At 41.0% G+C, this 18,338-nt stretch overlaps 1 protein-coding gene across 3 annotated transcripts in view; it reads right to left on the bottom strand.

The window, feature by feature from the left end:
* Positions 1–15,654, bottom strand: part of CRTC1 (CREB regulated transcription coactivator 1) — a 130,743-nt gene extending 115,089 nt beyond the window's left edge. For all 3 annotated transcript variants that reach the window (XM_075283281.1, XM_075283289.1, XM_075283297.1), the window contains exon 1: positions 15,502–15,654. In XM_075283281.1, coding sequence (XP_075139382.1) covers positions 15,502–15,627 — 126 coding nt within the window. In that variant the 5' untranslated portion in view covers positions 15,628–15,654. The remainder of the gene's footprint in view (positions 1–15,501) is intronic.
* Between the last annotated feature and the right edge of the window lie 2,684 nt (positions 15,655–18,338).

Genomic DNA, 18,338 nt, shown 5'->3' with positions numbered 1-18,338 from the left:
TAATGTAATAGGCACTGAAATTACATATTTCTTTCAAAATTTTATTTTCACTTTGTACATTAATTTTTGGGAAGTATTTTAGGCTAAAAATAATAATACCCATTGATACACTTTGAGGGGCGTTGTTTCTATAATGAGATCACTTTTGAGGGGTTTGCATTGTATTGGTAATTTAGAGGCTCTTTCCATTCTGAGCCCCACCATGTTCCCATACGGCAGATTACAAGCACATAAGGGGCATTTCTTTGTGTAAAACTGTGGTGTGGTTTTTTTTCTTCTTCTTTATCCACTTGAAAAAAATTTAAGTATGGGCTAAATGGAAGGTGTATTGGAAAAAATAATATTTAAAATTTTTTGCATCCCAATATTAATAAAAACTGTGAAATAGCTGTGAGGTCAAAATACTAACCATATCCCTTTATATGTACTATGAGGGACACCTGAAAACTATTCCAGCCACATCTGCCCTCCAAAAGCCGAACAGCACTCATACCATTCTGAGCCGCAGCCTCCCCCCCATGTACCCATACAGTAGATTATGACCATTATTATGTGAGGCGTTTCCATGTGCAGGAGAAGTTATATAATGAACGTTGGGGTGCTTTTTCTCCTTTAACCCCTTGTGAAAATAAAAACTTTGGGGATAAAGTGACATTTTAGTAATTTTTCATTCACACATTCCAATGGTCGTAAAATCTTTGAAACAGCTGTGGGGTCAAAATGGTCAGTATACCACTTGATGAATTCTGTGAGGGGTGCAGTGTCCAAAATGGGGTCACTTTTAGGGGGTTTCCATTACTTTGATACTCTAGGGTCTTTGCAAATGAGACATGGCTCCTGAAAACTATTCCAGCAAAATCTGCTTTTCAAACGTCCAGTGGCGCTGCTTCCCTTCTGTGCGCTGCCAAGCGCCCAAACATTGGTTTTGCCCTAGGCCTGAGGCATAGAAATTTGAAGCCTGCGCCGGAAGAAGACGCGTGAAGAGGACTTTCCTGAAGAAGATGGAGGTGGCACTGGAGAGTTCTCTCGCTGCATTGGGGTCGCCCCCAGTGCTGTTTGAGGGCAGAGGCCCGCCCTCAGTGCTGCGAGAGAACTCATTTGCATACCAACGAAAACCGGCGCGGAGAAGACATCTAAAGGTAGGAGAAGAATAGCCTTTCTTAAGGCTATTCCTACGTGCTAGAGAGAAAAAAATTGAGTTTTAATGATAGGATCCCTTTAAAATCACGTGGGATATTTTATGATCTGAAGAAATTGCACAACAAAGTGTGAGATGCATTTTATTAGCTGTTTCTCAAAATTGACTTGTTCTCAGATATACTATTTAAGTGCTCATGTCATAAACAATTTGAGCACACACCCGGCACAGAATGGAAGGAGCGGAAGAGGTTTTTGACCTAATGCCACTTTTGCGGAGCCCCTGAATTGCCAGTAAAATGGAATCCACAGACATGTGCCTCCATTCTGTAAACTGCACCCATCAAGGGATTTAACAAGTGGTGTAGCCAGCATTTTTAACCCTTTGAGTGTTCAATCAATTTAATTTCTGGAAACGAATGCACAACTGCTGAAAAGTGAAAATTACAATTTTTCCAGAGATACACAATTTCAGTGCCCGATATAGTGTACCCAGCAATACTCAAGGGTTAAAAATGTTCATTGTACCCCTAGATAAATTCCTTCAGGGGTGTAGTTTCAAAATTGGAGTCACATGTTAAGGGATTCCACTTTACCGGCATTTCAGGGGCTCTGCAAAAGTGGCATGACGTCCAAAAAAACAAAGTCTAAATATGTAATCCAAAAACAAATTAGTGCTCCTTGCCTTCTGTGCCCGGCTAAATGCCTAAACAGAAGTTTATACCCACACAACATTGTTAAATACATTATTCTGTGTACAACAGACGTGAATTCACAGCAGATGGTGAAAAGTGAATATGTAAGCTGTGTGGAGTAAATTAGGAACACCAAATTTCCTTTCATTTTTCCAGTAGCTCCTATGATTTGGGGAGGGGGGGGTGTGTGTCACGTCTGGTGTATTTTCTCACATAAGCTCTAAATCTGGGGTATACCTGGTTGTATGCTTGCACAGTTTATACAATCTCTACCTGCCACAACCTGTTTTGTCCTAAAGACTATTCGACTATTTCTGTTAACCCCTTCCCGACATGCGCCGTAATAGTACGGCGCATGTCGGGTCTGTAACTATGGCGACCGCCCGGGAGCCGGGCGGCCGCCATAGCCACCGGGTGTCTACTGCTTTAAGCAGTAGACAACCGGCTCTAATGCCTCCGATCGATCCCCGGCAGGGAATCGCCGGCTCCTGGAGCATGCTCCAGGGCTGACGTCCCGTTGCCATGACAGCCGGGAGCCTGTAGAAGGCTCCCAGGCTTGTCTGCAAAGCCTCTCTTTTGCAGGCTGGTCTATGCAGCCTGCAAAAGAAAGGATGCTTTTTTGCAATGCATTGCAATGCATTAGCATTGTAATGCATTGCATTAGTGATCAGACCCCCTGGGGTTCAACACCCCTAGGGGGTCTAATAAATGCAAAAAAAAAAAAAAAAAAAAAAAAAAAAAAAAGTAAAAAAAAATATAAAAAAAAATATAAAAAGAATTAAAAGTTCAAATCACCCCCCTTTCCCTAGAACACATATAAAAGTAGTTAAAAACTGTGAAACATATACATGTTAGGTATCCCCGTGTCCGAAATCGCCCGCTCTACAAATCTATAAAAATATTTTTCCTGTTCGGTAAACGCCGTAGCGGTAAAAATAGTCGAAAATGCCAAACCGCCGTTTTTTCACTGTTTTGATTCTGATAAAAATTTGAATAAAAAGTGATCAAAGCAGTAACATTTCCCGAAAATGGTAGAACTAAAAAGTACACCCGACCCCGCAAAAAAGACGCCCTATGCATCCCCGTACACTGACGTATAAAAAAGTTACGGCCGTCGGAATTTGGCGACTTTTAGAAAAAAAAATTTTTAACACAGTTTTGGAATTTTTTTTAGGGGTCAAAATGTAAATAAAACCATATAAATTTGGTATCCCTGGAACCGTACCGAAACACAGAATATAGGGGACATGTCATTTTGGCTGCACAGTGAACGCCGTAAAACCAAAGCCCGTAAGAAAGTCGCAGAAATGCATTTTTTCTTCAAATCCACCCCATTCTGAATTTTTTTCCTGCTTCCCAGCACATTATATAGAATAATTAATGGTGGCATCATGAAGAAAAATTTGTCCCGCAAAAATTAAGACCTCATATGGCTCTGGGAGCGGAGAAATAAAAAAGTTATGGGGTTTAGAAGGAGGGGAGTCAAAAATGAAAAACGAAAATCAAAAAATGCCATCGGCGGGAAGGGGTTAATGATCAGTAGCTAAATATTTCTTCACATTTCAGATACATCATATATTGTAATGTCCATTTTCGCAGACACATTCATAAAAAGCCCCTCCTAGTTCAATTTGGTATAAAGACCTCTATGGGTTCTTGTGCTAACTAGCCTCAACACGGACCATAAAATAGGTGCCATGCATTTCTAAGTCATTGCAAGATGGGTATATATCAGTGTATGATATATAATGGAGCTTCCCATTCAGTGAACTATTGCATCAATTGTTAGCTAAGCATTATCTCTCTTCATTTATTAACCCCTTAGAGACACAGCCCAAAAGTGCGTTAAGGACCAAGCCTCTTTTTCAAAACTGACACGTGTTGCTTTAAATGGCAATAACTTTGAGATGCTTTAACTTACACAAGTGATTTTGAGATTGTTTTTTCGTAACACATTATACTTCATGTAAGTGGTAAACACTAATCAATATTTTTGTATTCATTTCTTAAAAAAAAAAAAAAAAAAAAAGGGGGGATTTGATGGAAATTTGGAAAAAATTGCTATTTTCAAAATGTGAAATTCTCTGCTTTTCAGGCAGATAATTATTCATGTATTTGGGTGGTATGACTATTATCTACCATATCTCTGCTTTATATTGGCATCATATTTTGATTGTCTTTTAATTTATTTTGGATGTTACAAGGCTTACAAATGTAAAAGCGATTTTACAAGAAAATTCCCCAAACTAATTTTTTTTTTTAGGAACCACTTCAGTTCTAAAAGGAATTATAAAGGCCTATATAATAGAAACCCCCGTAAATCACCCCATTTTCAAAACTGCACCCCTCAAATCATTCAAAACAGCATTTGGGATGTTTGTTAACCCTTTAAGCATTTCATAAGAATAAAAATAATATGGAGGTAAAATTTAGATATTTCATTTTTTTTCACTAATACATTCAGACCTAAAATTAACACATTCATAAAGGGTTAAAATAGAAAATGCAGTTTATTGTGCAATTTATCCCATGCACAGAAATCCCCCACATGTGGATGTAAACTGATGTTTGGGCAGACAGCAGCGCATGGAAGGGAAGGAGCAACACTGGAAGTTTTGTCCGCAGATTTTGCTGGAATAATTTTCAGGTGCCATGTCTCATTTGCAGAACCCCTAAAGTACCAAAACAATGGAAACCCCCCCAAAAGTGACCCCATTTTAGAAACTACACCCCTCACAAAATTCATCAAGGGTTATAGTGAGCATTTTGACCCCACAGCGGTTTCACAGATTTTACTAACATTGGGATGTGTAAATGAAAAATTACTAAAATGTCACTTTATCTCCAAAGTTTTCATTTTCACAAGGGGTTAAAGGAGAAAAAGCCGCCCACAGTTTGTTACACAATTTTTCCTGAACACGGCAATACCCCATATGTGGGCATAATCTACTATATGGGAACATGGTGGGGCTCAGAATGGAAGGAGCGCTATTTTGCTTTTGAAGGGCAGATTTTGCTGGAATAGTTTTCAGGTGCCATGTCACATTTTCAGAGCCCCTAGAGTACCAATACAGCAGAAACCCCCTAAAAGTGACCCCATTTCGCAAACTACATCTATCACAGAATCCATCAAGGGGTATATTGAGCATTTTGACTCAACAGTCGTTTCACAGATTTTACTAACATTGAGACGTAAAAATTAAAAATGACTTTTCTTTCCAATAAATCGCCCATATAACGCCATAATTTTAATTTTTGCAAATAGTTTAAGAATTAAAAACATGCCAAAGTTTGTTAAACAATTTCTCCTGAACACAGCAATACTCCATATGCGGCCATAATCTGCTGTATGGGAACATGGTGGGGCTCAGAATGAGAAGAACGCTATTTGGCTTTTGGAGGGCAGATATGGCAGGAATAGTTTTCAGGTGCCATGTCGCATTTGCTGAGCCCCTAAAGTATCAATACAATGGAAACCCCTCAAAATTGATCCCATTTTAGAAACTACAACCCACATGGAATGTATCAAGGGATATTATCATTGTGAGCCTAAAAATGCTCCCCAAAAATTAAATGTACAAAATGAAAATTAAAACTTTTAAAGAAATATGCAATATGTTGCACCCACTTTGGGATGTCAGCGACCTGCACTCCTAAAACTATTAAGTGGGCCATGCCGAGGGGCAAAAAAAATTATATATGTGGGTGTAAACTGCTGCTTGGGCACACAGAAGGGCTCAAAAGGGAAGGAGAACTGAGCTTTTTAGCTTTTGGGGTACAGAGTTAGAGGGACTTTCGGGGCGCCATGTTGTTTTTGTAGAGCCCTGGAGGTGACAGAAAACTGGAATTCCCTAAGAAGTGACCCCATTTTGTAGGGGCAATATTAGGGTCTCTGCCAATGTGACATGGTGTCCAAATACCAATCTTAATCTGCACTCCAAAAGCACATATCGCTCCTTCACATCTGCGCCCTGCTGGGTATCCAAATGGCAGTGTATGCCCACATGTATGACACTGGTGTACCCCAGATAATGTACGTAATTTCATATGTGGGTAGAAATGGCTGTCTGGGCACAGAAATGAAGGAGCACTATTTTGTTTTTCAGGGCACAGTTTGGTTTTTGGATATCATGCCACTTTTTCAAAGCCCCTGAATTGCCAATAAAGTGGAATCCATAGACATGTCACCCCATTTTGGACACTACCCCCCCTGATGGGATTTAACAAGTGGCGTAGCAAGCATTTTTAACCCTTGAGTATTGCATTTATTTAGTTTCTAGAAATGAATGCGTAGCTAATAATGAGAAGTTATTTTTCCAGAGATTTGCTATTTCAGTACCCAATATATTGTGCACAACTTACCACAGCGCCACAAGGCAAGTTGTCCTACTTCTGGTGCATATTCTTTGCACGCTGGACATGAACAATGCACATGAGAAATAATTCTCACATATAAATGCACTACTGGTGCAGACAGTTGCAGAAGAGGGAGGAGGAAGAATGTACTACCCTGCTTTGGCCTTCCAGGTATGCACAGTGCAACAGTGCCCTGAATATCCTGGTGACGGAAATGCCACCATAACTTTCTTTTACTAGGAGGCCTAGACCTACAAATAAAAGTAAGGAAAAAAAATAAAAGAATAAAGTCTTTCAGGCTCTGTCGGGAAGAGACCTTTTAAGCTCTGTTTCCTTTACGTACAGAGGTTAAGGAAGACAACTTCCAGGTATGGCTGTCATGGGGAACAACATGAAAAAAAAATTAACTTTATTCTAATATGCAAATGAGCTTTCAAATGTCAAGGAGGACAGTCCCAAAGTAGCCACACGCTATGACTCATCACAGAGCGTCACAACCTCTCCCCCTCTGGCATTGACTCAGAGCTCCAGCTAGGGCTGGGCAATCTATCAAATTAATTCAATTAATTCGCCCTTGAGAAGTTTGACAATTATGTGGGTTTTTTTTAACAGAATCATCAAATCGATTCCTGCTCCACCCTATCTGGCAGGTCTTTCAATATGTCATTCATTCACAAGCAGGGAAAGTGCCATAACTGCTGGGACTCTGCGGAGTTCTTACTGATCGTGGACATTAAATTGAGTCTATCACTGGCTATAGGATCAGGGGATAATCATACTCATTAGGGAGAGTTTGCACCTACACAGGCGTACAGAGACTTACAAGCCATTTCTGCTCCGCTAGGGATTATGGGTAAAAAATATGCAAATTTGTTCTCCAGGATGTACCATATTTTTCGGACTATAAGATGCACTGGACTATAAGACGCACCTAGGTTTTAGAGGAGGAAAATAGGGAAAAAAAATTTTGAAGCAAAAAAATGGTAAAATATTTAATATATGGGAGTTGTAGTTTTGCAATAGCTGCAAGGCCACATTGACAGGTGACCCTGCAGCTGTACGGAGATCCATAGAGAATTTTTTTTTTTTTGCGGGGCCAGATCTACTTTTTAGTTATACCATTTTGGGGAATGTCTATTGCTTAGATCACCTTTTATTCAAATCAGAGGCAAAATGATGAAAAAAACCAACGGTTTGAAAAATATCAGTAGACCAGGCATTTTCGGACACAGGGATTCCTAATGTGTATGTGTTTCACAGTAATTTTCTACTTTTATATGTATTCTAGGTGTTGATTTTGAAGATTTATTTTATTTTTTTAAAGCTTTTTTTTTTTTCCACTATTTTATTGCCCCTTCCCCCTAGGTAGCTTGAACCCGCAATCATTTGAAGTCCCATAGACGGCAACAGAAGTATATTGCCGTCCATGGAAGATTCTCTACATTACTATTACGGCTGGTCATAGACCAACCGCAATAGTAATATAGCAGTGACAGGCCAGGGAGCCTTCAGTTGGGCCGGCCTGCAACTGTACAGGTATGGGGGTGTATTCTACACTTTGGGGGGAAGGGGGTTAAGTTTTAATGCCCGCAATTAGAATGCATTCTAATTGCGGGCATTAGCTTTGGGCCTCCATGTATAGCGGAGACCCGGTTTTTATGGCGCTCTGCTGCAGAGTGGCCGCCATTATTCTTACAGACTCGGCATCCCGGCAATAGAATGGCGGATGCCATGAATGGGGTTTTAGACGCTGGCACAGGTGCCAGGGCCTGCAGCATTGCCACGCTCCTGTGGCTGCAGGAAGCCATCAGCCGCAGGAACATGGCGATCTCCACCATTCTTATTCGGACTATAAGACGCACCCTCATTTTCCCCCCACATTTTTTGGGGAAAAAGTGCATATTATAGTCCGAAAAACACGGTAATTAGGAGAACAGTGCCTCTGTTTGCTGCCCTCTAGGGGCAGCCCCCTTTACATCATGCATGACTTGTTTAGTGAGCCTAATAACATAATGCAAGGATTATTGCCAAACTAGTATTTCTATTCCAAAAGGAACAGATTCCCAGCTATAACTATAGTGATTTTTAACTAAACATATCTTTGCATAGCCTTTAGAAAGGTTATTCCAGGAATACCTTTTATTCATTGATCAGCGCCGGGGTTTTTAAATTAGACCACTTTTATTGAAAGCCTTTGATTGCTCCCTGAGCACCGCTTGTGTTATCCTTAGTAAAGAAAGGGGTGGTGGGAGAATATCACAAAGGCTTCGGGTGTTCCGTGCTGGATAATTTGCATATCAATAAAAGTGGTCTAATTTAAAAATGCTGTTGTTGATCAATGAATAAATGGTATCCCTGGATTAGCCTTTCTAAAGGCTATGCAAAGACATGTTCAGTTAAAAATCGCTATAGCCAATGATTGACTCCCTTTAAATGTACAGGTTATAAAATAAAAAGATTAAAAATATTTATGCTCTAAATTGCTTATAAAGGGGGTAGTGATACCCTACACTGATCGTGGGAAAAGGGATTGTTTTATCCCCACTATAAATGTAGCTGCAGTGAATACTGGTGCAATTATATGCACCAAACCTACTAAAAATAACAGTTCAACATGTGCAGAGTTCATACATATCACTAAGGGTGCATTCACACTATGGATACGGTGACTGATTCTGAACGTTAAAACACGTTCAGAATCAGCGCATATAAAGCAGATCCCATTCACTTCAATGGGAGCCGGCATACGAACGCTCCCCATTGAAATGAATGGGATGCTTTTTAATCTACGAGTGCTCCCATTGAAGTGAATGGGAAGCGCTCGCGTGTAAGGCTTCAGAATCAGTCACCGTATCCGTAGTGTGAATGCACCCTAAGGCCTACACCCGCATGCACATGTCTTCAGAAAATCACCAGAACTGGAAGGAAGAAAAGTCTACTTTGAAGCTGGAAATGTTAAAAACTCATGTTCAATCTAACATTAATATACAAAATACATTTAAAATAATAGCTTAAGGTGTAGACAATGTGTATATATACTATATGTACTGCAAACATCAACTACAAGACCTTGGACTCCCAAAAACACTGATACAGAAGATAATTTATTCAGAATATGTAAAAAATCTATACTGCACCTAGCAAACTGTGACTTTGACACCAAAATCTAACTTTTTTGAGATTGCACAGCATACCGTATATAAAAACACAATTTGCAGAAAACAGAGATTATAAGCAAAAACTGTATAAAAATTCAAATTTGCCACTAAAGTGCGGCTTGAACAGTCCCTTTCTGCAAACAAAATGTACTTTCCAAAAAAAATACAATATGTGAGGAGTTCATACATACCACACATATATTTACAAGGGCGGGTGTTAAATGGATCCTATCATTAGAATCCCTTTTTTTCTAACTAACACGTAGTAATAGCCTTAAGAAAGGCTATTCTTCTCCTACCTTTAGATGTCTTGTCCACGCCGCCATTCGGTAGATATTCCGTTTTTATGCAAATGAGTTCTCTCGCAGCACTGGAGGCATCCCCAATGCTGTGAGAGAACTCTCCGGCGCCGCCTCCATCTTCTTCAGGAACCGGCCTCTACGCGTTGTCTTCTGGCCTGGCTTTCAATCTTCTACGCATGCGCAATCGGCTCTGCCAGTGGGCAGAGCAGACTGTACCTGCGCGCGGCCATTTTTTTTTAACGCGAGCTGTTGTAGCAAGCGCCGCGTCGTCTTTGCCCGAGGCCCACGGGCAGAGCCGATTGTGCATGCGTAGAAGATTGAAAGCCAGGCCGGAAAAAGAGGTGTAGAGGCCGGTTCCTGAAGAAGATGAAGGCGACGCTGGAGATTTCTCTTGCAGCATTGGGGGTGCCCCCAGTGCTGTTTGAGCGCTGAGAACCGCCCAAAGTGCTGCGAGAGAACTCACTTGCATAAAGACGGAAAACAGAATATCTACCGAATGGCGGCGCGGAGAAGACATCTAAAGGTAAGAGAATAGCCTTTCTTAGTGATAATAGCTATTACTATTATTTTAGCGTGTAACGGATATCACTACAGATGTATTTTACTTTAGAAACCTCCGGTATGGACAGGACAGGTATTAGGTGAAATGTAAACTTTATTCACGACTTTGTGTATGTGATGTTTGTGTTTGGTGTGACTTTTTGGGTGCTGCAACCTGGACAATGGTAAATGTCTGGGTGACAGAGCAAATAAACTTCCTGGTTATGTTCAGAGGGTATTACATAAGAATACCCCTCTAGTAAGGCTTAGGGGAGAATTACATGAGCCCTCTATGTGACAATCAGAGAGCAAAAGTATAGTATGCACTCTGATTGATATGAGAGGGGGTAACAGGGACTGAAGTCCCTGCTACCCCACTCCTGGGGTCACACACAGGTTATGCACAGAGATGAGAATGCTCCCTCACCTCTATGCAGCCTGAGGGCTCCCCCCTTCCTTCCTATTACAGTTCACAAGAAGGAGGGGTGGGGCACTTTAGAGTCCTGTATCACAGGACTTGTTTGGGCTATGAAAATAATTTTATATTCATTTTAAAGATGAGAATCTCATCTTTAAAATTATGCTAAAATTATGCTAACAGCTACGCTGTTGAGAACTGAGATCTTCAATGGGATCTCAAAGCCGAATAGAGTTTTCAACAGTGAATTGTTTCGGCACTGTAAGGGTTAACATGAAGACCTCATCTTTAAAATGAATTTAAAATTATCTTCACAGCCCAAACGTCCAGAGATATCGGCATTAGAAGTAAAGTTGTAGTAACTACGCCCTTGGCTAGAGAAGTGCCACCCTGGGAAGACGTACAGCTACGTCTTCGGCAAAGAAAAGGTTAAATCAAACTTTAAATTAAAACTAGTCCCTGGAGATGGAGAAAAAAAACAACAAAAACAAAATACTATTTTTTGACAAAATCACCCAGCCCTGATTCCAGCATTCAATTGTTATATATAATAAATATATATCTTATATTTCATCTCATATATATTATATAAAAATTAGTTTCTGTCTGTTCTTTATGCACAACCAAAAGACTGGACCGATCTTCCCCAAATCTGGCACACAGAGACATCAGGTGTCCGTGAAGGTTTTAGACCATGTCTCAGCTCTCTAGGACGTAGTGTTGCTGAGATACAGTATTTCCAAAAAAATTTACTAGTTTTTCACCATCTTCCAACTGCTATACACATGTCCCTTATCAACCAATAGAAGCTCGCAGGTGTTTAATCACCACAATGTTCCAATCTGTTTAATCTCCACAACGTGTCAATGTTCATGTAAAGAATATTTTTAGGGTATGTTCACACAGAGGTTTTTGCAGGCAGATTTTGACACAGAACCCACCTGGAAAAACATCTCCTGTTCATTTCAATGGGAGTCATTCGCAGTTTTTTTCCGCTAACGTTTTTTTTTTCAGCTAGTGGGGAAAAAAGTGGCATGCCCTATCTTCAGGCGGATTCCACAGCTGACCAGCCACCGCGTCCATGGCTTGAGACTCCCTCCTGATTAGGCCCATTCATCCGGGTCTAATCAGGAGTAGGATGCCGATGTAGTGCATCAGCATCCCATCACGGCTAGACGGGCGAAGCAGCAACACAGCGGTAAAGGTTTCCGCCATGTGAACTAACCCTTACAGCGTCAATTTAAAAGCAGCACTGTCTTTTATTAAAAAAAAAAAAAAAAAAAAAAAAAAAACCTCACAGACTTCTGAAATCCTTTAGTACCGTATATACTTGAGTACAAGCCGACCTGAATATAAGCCGAGGCCCCTAATTTTACCACAAAAAACTTGGAAAAATTATTGACTCGAGTATAAGCCTGGGGGGGGAATCCACCATAGCAGATAAGAAGTCTGGTCATGTTCATAACAGCTTACTAACTCCATGTGCCTCATAGTAATAGCAGTTAACCCCATCATGTCACTCACATTAACCCCCTGTGTGCCTCACATAAGAGCTGAAATTTTTTTGCAGTTCCAATTTAGCCTCTAAGCCATATAATAAGCAACTTCCTGTTTTCTCTAGGAGATGTCTATGCAGCATCCTTTCACTTATCAGCACACTATTATGTATATGAAGATAAGACACAGGATCCACCATTCACAATAGAGAACTTATCTACTCCCTTCTCTACACAATGACCAGAGCATGCTGGAGAACTCTACCATAAACAGAATAGGGTCTGCTCCACATCATTTTTGAAAGAAAAAAAACATATTAATTTGCAAAATTAAAAATAACCACCAAAAATTCTTTAAAAATATGTTTAACATAAAAGTATGATTTAGATAATGGGTCAATTCCTGAGGAGGTTGGATCAATGGTTAGCGCTGCAGCCTTCGATTCCTAGATTTCAATCTGACCAAAGAAAACATCTGAAAGGAGTTTATATGTTCTCCACCTGTTTGTGTGGCCTCCAGGTACTCCGGTTTCCTTCCACACTCCAAAGACATACCGATAGGGAATGTAGATTGTGATCCCTATATGGGACAGTGACTGACAATGTCTGTTAAGTGCTGCAGAATATGATGGCGCTATACAAGTAGAAAAAAATAAATAAATAAGTCAATAGCATGTGGAAACAACACATGCTTGTTTGCAATTTGGTGTGTATTTTGCTAGTTTAAGTACCTGAAAAAAGTGGCTGAAATTCAGAGACTAGTTTATCTCAAAATCAGTTCTGTATTCTTTAGCCAGTAAAATACAACAAAATCAAGGGATAAATTAAAGTAGCTGCTAACTCAGCCTTGTTTATAGATCAGGATGTAAATTACTACTACAAGCTGTATTAAAAAAACACACACACACACACACACACACACACAGCATAATCGGAGTGTGTTGGGAGATGTGTGTTTAGAAGCCAGAAGTATTGTGAATCAATCTCTTGATAGGAATGGACCTTATGTATAAATCCTATGTGTATGACCACCAAAGAAAACTGCTGATTTTAACATATTTAGATGATCTGCCAAAGGTATGGAGATAAGACCCCACAGTGGGGGACTATGAGATGGAAACTGCTAGATTTCCCAGCTCAAATACAGTCAGAAGACCAACACTCTTGCATCATATCGATCTATGATGCTGGGAATCCCGGATTCCTCGTTGCTCTCCTGTCTATAATATATATAGTACAGTACTGGACAGTGAAGCCTCCCAGCATTATAAATTACTATGACTATGATTCAAGAAGCCTTGGGCTCTCTGCACAGAGGTCTATTCATTAGCACACAGAAATATTGTGAATGATCTGCAGATAAATATCTTAAGTATATGGCCAACTTCATACAACATATTATAGGTGACTTCTATGAAGATCTTCATTCACAATGCTTCAGGATGCCAAGGGACAGACCTGTGAATACAGAGCCCAAAAATCTTATGTGCATGGGCAGCTTAAAGGGGTTGCCTGGAAAGTATTTATTCACTTACCTGGTCTGGCAGAATGCTTTTGATAGACCCGGGGGTTCCAAGTCCCCCAGATTATGTGATTGGAGGCATCATGCCCGGATCGCTCTGCTCACAGGTAATTAATTACCGGTGAGATCAGAAGAGGAGTGCGTGGAACAACCCAGGGAGCTGGAAGCGGCCTCTGATCAAATGATCCAGGTGTCGTGACGTCACCAGAACACCCAGGTCCATTTAAAGCGTTCTGCTTGCAGGACTTTTCTCTCCACTTATTTTAAACGGAATGGGGGACAGTCTAGTGTGGACTGATAGTGTGAACCTAGCACAAATCGACTTTGTTTCCTTTCTTGTGACCAGTATCAACAAATTATATCACAGAATCTAATGTAAAGCTTCCTTGGCATAGCTATAGTAATGAGATCACATAAGTGGGAAAACCTCCCTTGCTTCCTTCTAGTGGGACCGCATCCCATTTCTGGCACACTATGACTCTCAGACAGACCATTCATAATGCAGTGTCAATGAAGTTTTACAAAGGTAGTCTTTACAGTTCCGATCAATATGTAAATCAGAAAGGAGTAATTACTTTTCTTAATCAACAAAAAACTTGATAAATTAATACACAAATCTGCAAATGATATAAATATGTATTCAGGAAAAGGTAAAAGAAACGCCACATCCAAAGCTATTAAAAGAACATGCTAAACACTAACATACCAGAGAGTAATGCATAAGTGTTTTTATTTTAATACTTTTGTTCCTAGACATATTTTTCTATCTAAAAGGCAGAGAAACATGTCCAATTAACCAAGCGGAGCATTAAAAGTTAGTGGCTGCCATGAAGCTCTTGTCAATAGAAGTGCTCTGCGAGCTGCTAACTGTTGTGAAACAAACAAGCTGGCAAGGCATGCTGGGAATTGTAGTTTAACAACAGCTGGAAACCCAGTGATTGGAGACTACTGGTTTACAGCAACTCCAATCCAACTACAAACATGAAATTATGGTTTATAATTCTATATATAGATATACAGAGATTCGGTATACAGCTGACAATGTATTTAATAACATAAAGCCCATTCAAAGTGCACAGGTTCCTTCTGAAAGATCTCTACATGAACTACCGTATTCACTAGTTACCATGTTGCAAGTATTACATAGCTAATAAACGTGTACTGGAAAGCGAGCAACACAACATTCATAGTATTATAAAATGCCCCCTAAGCAATGGAACAACTCAGACGAAATATTTCCATATGTAATACTAATACTATAAGTAAACATTTGCAAATCATGCAAAATATTAAAGTAAAAGTGTTCCAGAATAGGATATACACACACAATAAAGGACCAGCAACACAAGAGCGGCTCCACTGGCTGGTTCTTAATATGCCTGAATGCCCAAGTAGAACACTTTTGTATGGCGAAGTTCACAGCAACAAATGGGAGGCACATCCAAAAGCAGCAGATGTTACACAGCACAACACAGGATGGCTCAGATGTACACAGGGTGCAGCTGCCATCAGTGCCAGGTAGTACACACAAGGCCTGGCCAGCAATGGGCACTCACAACATGAAGGCTAGGTATGACAGCCTGGGAGGGCAGCTGGAAGGGTCTCCCTTCAGTCAGGCAGCTCTTGGGGGTCTAGAGATGCTATAGGATGAAGTGACACTCTATGACAGGCCTGCTGCACACTCTATCAACCCCGCGGAAATCACCTCCTAATGCCCAGCCCTGGGTACCCGGCTCATAGCCCCCTCCACCCCAGTGCAGGTGGGCGCCCCCGCCTCCTTATCTGCCCCGGAGGGGGTGTCTGGAAATAAGCTACCCGCTGGTCGTGTCTCTTCTTCCACAGCTACCATGTTCCCTAGTATCCACCACTCGACTTACCCGTGCAGCTCGGGTGATGCTCAAATCCTTCATCACCTCCTCGAAGGCTGCTGTCTCTTCTGCTTGTTTCTGGTTGTGCAGTGCAATTTTCTCACTGAATTTCCGTGGATTGTTTGAGGTCGCCATCTTCCCTCCTCCTCCTCAGGATGCGCACTCCCGCTCTGGACGTGACGTAGCAGCGATAGTGGAGGGGGACAGGGAGCTCGACGTCGCGGCGGGCGCGCTCCTGACTCCTCAGCGAGAGGCTGCTTCCCTACTGCTTAGTAACTGGCCTGTCAACTAGGAAACTTACTATGTGAGGAAGATTCGCATGTCATAGTGGTAACCCTGCCCAAATTTATCGGCAGCGTTGTGAGGAAACCATACTTTATAGTTTCAAGGATGTGAGATATTGCATGTTGTACAGTGCATTGAACTTTCTTCTGTGTAAAATGGGCGCAATTCTTGTAGCATCTCCGGCAAACTGTGTGGTGAAGTGCGTCAGGACAATGGTCTATAGTCATAATGTGATGAAAGGGATGGCACCATAGTTCCATGGTATAGAGCTCCAAAGTCTCTACTTACCTTCACATAGGCTGGAGGGCATGTATTCACTGACAAAGGATTCCTTGGGAAAATATAGGAGAAACCCCAGGGTGTGTATAGTGATTAACCCCTTTCAGTAGGGCTGAAAAGTGCTATGGACTACAGATACACGTAAAAGTGCCATGTGATCAAATGCTAAGGGTACATGTTGGTGACTAGGATTACAATACCTGAACCGTACGTAATTCATTACCATTAAGGTCAATGAGAAATTGTGGTTTTAAGTACTAGAGCTTGGTGATCCCCCCCCCCAAAAAAAAACAAACAATTTTTAAACTCTATGGATCTGAATCTCTATTTTCTTATTTTAGTTAAGCACAATGAAAAAAATCCCAAGACTTTGTTTCTGACCGTTCACGGAGCTGTGTAAGGGGTCTCTTTTGTGGCACAAGATGTAGCTTTAATTTATACGATTTTGGGAAATATCCGTTTTTTTTTTTTTGTTTTTTTTTTGGGGGGGGGGGTTAGTTATAGGATAGTTTGGGCATTTTTGGATGCTGGATGCCTATTGTGTTTATTTTTGTATGCGTTTTATGGAAATTTTTATATATATATTTTTTATTGATTTATTATGGGTTAATGGTTATGCCACAAAAAATAGAGGGTGAATTATTATTAAGTGGTCCAACTGCAATGATCCCCACTGATTCTGAGAACGGGGGTGTATTGCTCCTGTTGTAAACATAGCTGCAGTGAACAAAGACCACTGCCGTTCACTAAGGCTTAGTTCATACGTGAATAGGGGGTGACGGAATTTGGTATTGAAAAAAAACGCTTCGGGAATTAGGAAGCGGCTTGGGGCAAAAATCGCCTCAAAAAACCACCAGGCGGTTTTTCCCTCCAGCACAGTTAATGGGCCTTGATAAAACACCTGGCGGTTTTTCTGCCTTCCATTCACTTGCATTGATTTCCTGAGGGGAATCCACCTCAAAAAAGGTCATGTCCCTTCTTTTTTTTTTTTGCTAGCGGCAAAAAAACGCTAGCATAAAAACGAACACTAGCGCTCTACATGGACCACTATTGTATGGAGGCGGATTCCACATCCAAATTCTGCCTGACTGGCCCCCTGTGAACGAGCCCTTAGATGGGAATGCTGGAGAAGTGCTGTACTTAAAGGGGTATTCCCACCTCACATACTCATCAGTCTTTACTGCTGTAAAATCTTCTTTCTTCCTGGTTTCTTGCATCATTTGGTGGGCGGGGTTTCACATGCAACATGCCGTTTAGCTCCGCCTCCAAATTCGTGTGTAGCTCCGCCCACCCATATTGGACTATGAAGTACAGGCAGCAGCAACTCCATTCTGTGTTACATGCAAAGACTGCCTGTCTCTGCCATAATGAACACAATTGAATTAGCTAGCCTGATAACTGGGAGAACAGAAGAAATGAAAGCAGCTCCTCTCCCCTATCTGCTAACAGGAAGCTAGGTCACATGGTGCAGACACAGGAATAGCTAGATACACAGGCTCGCTCCCTGCACTTAGCCCCTCTTCCCTCCCCCCTGAGAGCAGCAGATACATCACTTGACTCATGAGCAGATAAGTCAGGGCTGAGGCCACAATGAATTGAATAAAGTAAGATAGTGGACAAACAAAGCAGTTCTGCTGAAGCAGTGTATTTAGGAAAAGTCTTACATCCACATTAACAAGAAGTATAGATAGGATCCTTGTGATGGGACAACCCCTTTAAGCTAATTCCAGCGCTCCCATAGAAATGAATGTGAAGTGTACCTGAATTTATTGCAGCTACATTTACAATGGGCATAACCTAACAGCATTTTTGGGATAGAAAATAAATATTTTTAATATTAAAAAATATTAGCAAATTAAAGGTTTTTTATTTATATTTTTAAGTCTCCATGGGGGCTTGAACCTTTGATTGTTAGATGATTTGTAACGTAGGCTGCAATACAACTGTATCGCTGTCTATGAATTCCTGAATAATTACTAAAGCCTGCTTTACTAATTATTTACTAATAATTGCTAAAGGCCTCAAAAGTTATGTTAATATGACAGGCCTGGGAGCCTTCAGAAGCCTTCGGGCTGCCATGCTAACCAGAGGCACTCACAATCTTGTGATAGACCAGCAACAAAATTTAGGAGTTGGGGAGGAGGTTGACAATGGAGTCAGGGGGAGCACAGAGAGGGGATTGGCAGCCCTATAGGCATTTAAGGGCCCCTTCACACGGAGTTTACGCTCCGCTCATTCAGACACGTATACACAAGCGCTTCAAAACACATCCCATTCACTTC

Source organism: Leptodactylus fuscus, chromosome 1 (assembly GCF_031893055.1).
Source record: "Leptodactylus fuscus isolate aLepFus1 chromosome 1, aLepFus1.hap2, whole genome shotgun sequence".
Taxonomy (NCBI): Eukaryota; Metazoa; Chordata; class Amphibia; order Anura; family Leptodactylidae; genus Leptodactylus; species Leptodactylus fuscus.
This window is presented reverse-complemented; position numbering and strand designations above follow the sequence as displayed.